This window comes from Littorina saxatilis, linkage group LG8, assembly GCF_037325665.1.
Source record: "Littorina saxatilis isolate snail1 linkage group LG8, US_GU_Lsax_2.0, whole genome shotgun sequence".
Lineage (NCBI taxonomy): Eukaryota > Metazoa > Mollusca > Gastropoda > Littorinimorpha > Littorinidae > Littorina > Littorina saxatilis.
The window spans coordinates 49,673,453-49,681,763 of NC_090252.1; the positions used below are offsets into that span (position 1 = coordinate 49,673,453).

At 42.3% G+C, this 8,311-nt stretch overlaps 1 protein-coding gene across 1 annotated transcript in view; it reads left to right on the forward strand.

Annotated features, from left to right (window-relative positions):
• Positions 1-3,232: 3,232 nt before the first annotated feature.
• LOC138973766 (uncharacterized abhydrolase domain-containing protein DDB_G0269086-like) overlaps positions 3,233-8,311 on the forward strand; it is a gene marked incomplete in the record, with an annotated part of 72,209 nt that continues 67,130 nt past the window's right edge. The window contains 1 exon segment of the mRNA XM_070346478.1: positions 3,233-3,956. Coding sequence (XP_070202579.1) covers positions 3,803-3,956 — 154 coding nt within the window.

Sequence of the window (8,311 nt, forward strand, 5' to 3'; positions counted from 1 at the left end):
AAACAAAAACCTACACGTACAGCTCAAGTTGGTACGAAGAAGTCAGCCCCCCAAACGAGAAAGCGGAAAGCAAGCAGGAACTTAAAATCAGCCATTAGCGGTGATTCGTCTGAAGACGATGACTGTTTTTGCTTAGTTTGCTGTGAACCATATTCAAACAGTCGTCCAAACGAACAGTGGGTCATGTGTGTGTCATGCAACGACTGGTCGCATGAAGAATGTACTGAGAAAAAGAACATCTATGTCTGCCAGAACTGTGCCTCGGATTCGGAATGACAGGTCAAAGTTCATCACGGTTTTTTTTTCTTCTATCACCTACCATTTTGTGTTTGATGTAATAGTTGTTCCCTTTGTGGTTTAAATAAATGCCAAACCACCCAAAGTTAATTGTTATTTTTCCATATATTTAAGTATTACGAGTGTCTACATGTTGTGACTGTATAAAGATACACTGACGGGGCTGGTTGTAACAGTGCTGTTACAACTTGCCCCACATATGGGGTTAGTTTTAACACATTAGGTAGCATTACTTTTCATAGTCTGTATTCTAAAAATGACAGATTTCAGCAAAACCTTCAACAATTATCAAAAGGAAATAGTCGTAGGGTCATTTGACTGAAAAAAGATCTAAACAATGTCCTTACGATTCAGCTTGAGAGGTCCGTAATTAAAATATGTTACTACCAGCCCCGCTCTCCCCTACACACACGTTGTTGTTAACAGCACCTTGTTCACTTATGTGATTATCTAACACGTTGATAGATCATACAGAGGGATGAAATTTGTCATCGACTCTCTTTGCATCGATGAAATCAATGCATTTTTACGATTTTTGTAGCGTGTTTGCCTGCGATCAAGAGTCACTTCATCCTTACCCGTATTACACACTTTATAAGGAGGTAAAAATAAGACATCAACAACAAACTATGCACTAATCGAACAGCCATTAAGTGTCCTCCGCAAAACTGCTTTTGTTTTTGACGTGCTTTATCTGGTTAATATTTTACAGCAGTTTGAAAACGACGTCAAATCGCTTGCAACAGTAGTAGGCACTAAATACAGAGATGCTCTGCAAATGTGTGAAATCTGTGTATGAACTGAAAATGGATATGGATCTGAAATCTGTGTGAAACAGGGCTCGTAGTCCACACCTATATTGCAAGAATTTGAGGACAGCTTGCAAATCCATTTTTAGGGGGGTGCAGCAATTTGCGGACGTCCGGCCGTCACTATATTGCAGCAATTTGCGGACCAAAGACCGCCTATTTGTGACCCTCCACGACGGTATGAGTCGCATGTCACCTTTGCATGATTTTCATATTTTTACATTTTCCTGAAGAGTTTTTTATGCTCTATCCAGTGGTGAAAACCGTTTTAGAAAAGAGCGAAAACTGTTTGAGTTATAAGCCTGTGACTAAGGTGACCCTCACACTGTTACCAGACACTCCCCGGACTTGTATTAAGCCTAGCGCAGAACCGCGCGAGGTGACATGCGACTCATTTCGTGGTGGAGGGTCACATTTGGGGACGTCCGCAATAGTCGCATTTGTCGGCCGAGTGTCCGCAAATTGCTGCGATATAGCGACGGACGACCCCATTTGGTCCCATTAGGTCCGCATATTGCGGTAAATCCACAAACACACACACATACACTTACACACACCGTCACACACACACACACACACTCACTGACACCAGGGGCGGACGAGCTAGGGGGGGGGGGGGGGTTCTGGGGTTTCCGGAACCCCCCCCCCCCCCCAGCCAAAAAATAAAAATATTTTTTGTGTTTTTTGGGGGTTGAGTTTCAATTTTTGGGGTATTAATCAGTGACAAAATCTGCAGCCTGAAACTGGTAAGGATCATCCTCAGAATGCACCATATTGCACCATATTGCACCATTTTTTGACTCACATGCGAAGCAAAAGTGAGTCTATGAACTCACCCGAGTCGTCCGTCCGTCCGTCCGTCCGTCCGTCCGTCCGGAAAACTTTAACGTTGGATATTTCTTGGACACTATTCAGTCTATCAGTACCAAATTTGGCAAGATGGTGTATGATGACAAGGCCCCAAAAAACATACGTAGCATCTTGACCTTGCTTCAAGGTCAAGGTTGCAGGGGCCATAAATGTTGTCTAAAAAACAGCTATTTTTCACATTTTTCACATTTTCTCTGAAGTTTTTGAGATTGAATACCTCACCTATATATATATAGGGCAAAGTAAGCCCCATCTTTTGATACCAGTTTGGTTTACCTTGCTTCAAGGTCAAGGTCACAGGAGCTCTTCAAAGTTGGATTGTATACATATTTTGAAGTGACCTTGACCCTGAACTATGGAAGATAACTGTTTAAAACTTAAAAATTATGTGGGGCACATGTTATGCTTTCATCATGAGACACATTTGGTCACATATGATCAAGGTCAAGGTCACTTTGACCCTTATGAAATGTGACCAAAATAAGGTAGTGAACCACTAAAAGTGACCATATCTCATGGTAGAAAGAGCCAATAAGCACCATTGTACTTCCTATGTCTTGAATTAACAGCTTTGTGTTGCATGACCTTGGATGACCTTGACCTTGGGTCAAGGTCACATGTATTTTGGTAGGAAAAATGTGTAAAGCAGTTCTTAGTGTATGATGTCATTGCTAGGTTTAGTTATTTGACCTTGACCCTGAAGGTCAAGGTCATGTAAAGGTCAAGGTCAAGCATGTGAGTCGTATGGGCTTTGCCCTTCTTGTTTCAAAATTTTGCGGGGGGGGGCATGCCCCCGGACCCCCCAAGCAAACTAGGCGCTTTGCGCCGTCGACTCGGCGCCTTCACACCCATATCTTCACAATATACGTTTGGAACCCCCCCCCCATAAAACTGATCCGCCCCTGGTGTGACACTGACCCACACACTGGCACACACACATTGCAAGCAAAACACTATCAGCAGCTGTATGAACTTGCGACAAATCATCCACAACAGAACTTTACACGACAGCAACTGAGGAACTTGAGAAAAAGAAACAGAATGTAGATCTATTACATTTACAGTGTACTGATATCTATACTTACAATCATGATCTTATTACTCTGAAAACTCCTTGCAGCTCTGAGAGCATGTGTGCGTATGAGTAAGCCCGGCGAACCCACAAAGATAGCTGGCAGATGACACACCTACTGTGCTTTGTCTGCTAGTCTGAGCCGAAGGCGATGCAGAAGGGTTTTGTTTGGCACATGTTAGTCTACTGATTTCGTTCTGTGCGAGTTTACACGCAAGCCTCTGCTTCAGTCGCTTCCGCTCGTCTCTCAGTTTTGCCGTTCATAGTCGTTACCAGTTCAGTAATAATGGTTCCATAAGTAATTACTTAGTACAGATTAAGTAACGAATATATACTTTTGTTAGACTGAATCGGCGTTTACTGCTAGAGAAACAAGCCAGCTCAACTCTTCTCTGGCACTTATCTGTGAAGCAGACGACATTTTGTGCAGTGAATAACCTTAGTAGTGACTCTGAAAATTCGAGAAATTGCTTCTTTTTGTGTTTGAATACAACTCTCAGTTTAACTAGTGAGTGGTGTCTTGAAAAACTGTATCGAAGAAACGATGTTTTTTGCGAGAAAAAAAAGAAAAGTAAACGCCCGGTGAGCGCGGATCTGTAATCCCGGAAGCGGTATATGACCATGACCTTGTTGTCGCCTAGTTACGGCTGTGTACGTCTGCTTGTTGGCGCAGGTTTTGCTTTCAACCTCGTGGTGAAAACTTTCTGACATTTTCGTTCTTGTGACTGCTCCTGGACATCTGTGAGTGAAAACCATGGCTGTTCCTTTTTCAAACACCAAGTTGCGAGTGCCGAAAGGCTTCCAAAATATTCTGGAGGGTCTGGCCAGAGAGGTTTTGCGGTCTCAACCGGAAAACATCTTCGAGTTCGGTGCTTCGTACTTCCAAAGTGCGCTGAGGACCCGTACAGGTAAGTCACGTTCGTGCTTGTGGTGCTTGTTTTGTCTTGTTGTGTCCGTCATGCTGGTTACTTGTGTTGTTCTGTCAAAGCCATGTGTAACTTGATGGAGAGAGAGAGAGAGAGAGAGAGAGAGAGAGAGAGAGAGAGAGAGAGAGAGAGAGAGAGAGAGAGAGAGAGAGACAATGACAATGACAATGACAATGACAATGACAAATCTTTATTTTTCGAGGGTGACAAGAATAAGCATAGATATGCTTTTTTGCATCTGGCCCTCGCCCTAAAGAGGGACTAAACTATTTTACTATAACTATGACTAGGGAAAAAAAGGTTACATAAAAACATTAATGGTAGAACATATAAGTTTATGTACATGAAGCGCATTATGTAGAAGCATTGTAGATCATAAGGTAGTGTTCAAAATTGGGTGTAAAGCAATGAAGATAAACGGAAAGTAACCCAACAATACATTAGCTCAGCAAAACAATGTATTACAGAGCCAAATCTTCGTGATTTTGTCACAATAAACCATAATTCCGATAATGAGAGAGAGAGAGAGAGAGAGAGAGTGTGTGTTTGTGTGTGTGTGTGTGTGTGTGTGTGTGTGTTCATTTGCATGCATACCCTATTTAGAGGAAACAGTTTTTGTCATCCGCACCAATAATGTTAAACAAATAATTAAGAAATTGATTAGAAAATTAAACCTGAAAAGCTAACAAAATATGCATACTTACATAGACCTACCACACACATTAAATACAATGACACAATGAAACTTTAGAAAACCTTATCTGAGGCAATCCAAATCAACAAACAAATATTAAATGTAGTAAGAAAACAAACCAGGGTTTACACATATATTTAAATTTGTCTTAATATCTTGCCGTGTATTAAAACACTAAACAGTGAGAAAATGTATTTAAGTGGGAGATACTCACAATGAAATGTTGAGAGATAGTAAGTTGAACCGACTTGAATTTAATGGGTACCTATTTAACTCATTGTCTCCCAGGTACGGATATATATCCGTACCCAGGGATTGGCTTGGGTTTTGTCCACTAGAGGTCCATAATGACTGACTCACCCATGAATCAATCAGTCATTTTGCAAACCAATCAGTCAAGAAAAAAAAAATTCCTTCCACCACGGGACTGCCGCAATTGAGCATTACAGCAGTGAGGAAAAACTTCTGAAAGTTGTTTACAATCTACAAATGAGAAGAAAATTCAATTCATTTCTTAATTTTCTTGTTTATTTTCCAATGGTCTTTCATGAAGAGAAATAAAAAGTCTGAGGACACAAATAACCATATTTATTTCAATTAAGTAAGGAAGGAGAAGGAAGGGAAGAACAAGACAGCAGACAAAAATAAGACGAGCTGGCTGACTCTGCTGCATGTCTATCGGTCAGTTGACGGATTGAGACCCATGTGTGTTGGTCTTTTCTGAATTTAACATGGCAAAAGACGTATGACCGACGCCCAATCCAAGCCCTGCGTACCCACTGTATGGCTCTATCTGACCGGGTTTGGATATATCCGTACACACACAGTCACTACATTGCATCTGCTCTCATTCGGCACATATTCGCATTCTGCTCAGACTGTTAACTTCAGTCGCTTCCTGTAAAGTTGATCTATTGCCTGCATTCCAACATGTTGATACACAATTTCTACACAATTACTACAATTCTGAGTGACCTGCTGCAGCACACTGGTCTCGGCTAAAAAAAAAAAACTTGGTCAACATAGGTGGGGTACAAAGTGTTCAGCGCAACATTACCCTAAAGTGTGTAGCAGATGGAACCAGGGAAACAAATCAGTTACAAAATTTGGAAGAAAAATGGTATACTGACAGAGAATCCCTTTTACTGCTGAAGACAAGTCAGTGTTTTATGAACTGTGTGTGTGTGCTTGCAAATGTCAATAAATGATGGGTTAACCTCTCTGCATTTGGTATAATTAAATGGGCGCAGTGGCCTAGTGGTAAGACGTCAGCCTCCCAAGCAGGAGGTTGTGGGTTCGAATCCCGGAGATTTTTACGATCTCCCAGGTCATCTTATCCGCAGACCTGCCAGAGCCTTATCCCCCTTTGTGTGTACACGCAAGCACAAGACCAAGTGCGCACGGAAAAGATCCTGTAATCCATGTCAGAGTTCGGTGGGTTATAGAAACAAGAAAATACCCAGCATGTATTCTCCGAAAGCGGCATACGGCTGCCTAAATGGCAGGGTAAAAACGGTCATACACCTAAAAATCTACTCGTGCAAAAAAACCCAAGTGAACGTGGGAGTTTCAGCCCATGAACGCGGAAGAAGAAGAAGAAGAAGAAGAAGAACCAGTGAAACAAATTAGTTGTTAAAAATGTGGAAGAAAAATTAAGTGTATACTGACAGAGAATCCCTTTTACTGCTGAAGACAAGTCAGTGTCTTATAAACTGTGTGTGTTTGCAAATGTCAATAGATGATGGGTTAACCTCTCTGCATTTGGTATATAATGTAACGGGCGCAGTGGCCTGGGGGATAAGACATCGGCCTCCTAATCGGAAGGTCGTGAGATCAAATCCCGGCAAGACAAAATAAATGGGATCAGCTGGTTACTCCCCCGGCTGGTTACTCCCCCTTAGGGTTAGGGTTAGGGTTATGGTTAGTAACAAGCCGGGGGAGTAACGAGCCGGGGGAGTAACGATACGGGGGGAGTAACGAGATGCTCCCAAATAAATCACTTTAATCAAATGCATTGGGACATTAAACATGTAAGACTAGAAGTGATAATGTCAAAGACAAAGAAAACAAAAAAACTGAAATAAATGCTTCGAACACAAAACAAAGAGCTCTCCGAACTGCGCGTTTCAGTATAGAGTCAAAGTGCTTGCTGCCTTGCGAGCCCGAAAAAAAAGGTCCCTCTTTGTCTTTGCTGCGCTGCCCGCAAAACCCCTCCATGCGGTGGTGTTCCCTGACACCTCGTACCTAGGGTGGTTTCTGCATCCTCTACATACTAGAACCCCCAAAACATACCACAAGTTTATAGATGGGGTACAGATGCACTTTACCTTGAAGAGGTCAGGATACAGGATACACTGCATATCCCTTATCATGTGTACCGTCGGTACTGATTTCAGACAATATTCTGTCAGATTTGTACCCATGCAAACTTACAGACTTAGAATCGGACTATCACCATAATATTTTCTTAAAGGGCTCAGAAACTTTCAAAAGTCAGCATTACAGGACCAGGACATGCGTACTCCAAAATCATATGTCGGTGAGGAGAGTTCCTTCTGAAGCAAGAATCTAAACCTCCTGGTCTTCTGACCCTCTGGATTTTGAGACCCCTTATGCATGAAAACAGGGGTCCCTGGACCCTCCGTGGGGAGTGTCTGTCAAGGGACCCCTGTGGTACAGTGGACCCTCGCCTTTAAGACCCTCCAAAAATGTGATAAAATCAGGTCTTAAAAAGGAGGGAGTCTTAAGATAGGGGTTAATTTACAGGGGGCTGGGCCGCTATTGCGCGGGTCCGCTATTGCGCGGGGCCGCTATTGCGCGAATCTAACCCTAAACCTAACCCTAAAGATTTGCGCAATAGCGGCCCCGCGCAATAGCGGCCCGCGCAATAGCGGGCCGACCCCAATTTACAGAGGTTATGAACAGAAAGTCTGAGAAAACAAGGTCTTAAACGGGAGGGAGTACCCCCCGCGGGTTAGGGGGAAGAATTTACCCGATGCTCCCCAGGATGTCGTAAGAGGCGACTAACGGATTCTGTTTCTCCTTTTACCCTTGTTAAGTGTTTCTTGTATAGAATATAGTCAATTTTTGTAAAGATTTTAGTCAAGCAGTATGTAAGAAATAAGTCCTTTGTACTGGAAACTTGCATTCTCCCAGTAAGGTAATATATTGTACTACGTTGCAAGCCCCTGGAGCAAATTTTTGATTAGTGCTTTTGTGAACAAGAAGCAATTGACAAGTGGCTCTATCCCATCTCCCCCCTTTCCCCGTCGCGATATAACCTTGAATGGTTGAAAACGACGTTAAACACCAAATAAAGAAAGAAACGGGAGGGAGTTTTAAAATGGGGGTAATTTTACAGAGGTTATGAACAGAAAGTCTGAGAAAACAAGGTCTTAAACGGGAGGGAGTCTTAAATTGGGGGTCTTAAAATGAGGTCCCACTGTAATGAGTTAGTTTTCTTTGTTGTTATTTTAGAGATGTTTTGGGTTGTAGTTTTTTTTTGTTTTTTGGTTGTAGTTATACATTTTCTCTGAGGCCATGTGTCTTGCTAGTTCTATGGATTGTGCCATTTTAAACCTCCACAATGTTAGAAATTCAGGCCTTCAAAGGAATGAGCTCCATTTACAGAGGTTATATCTAA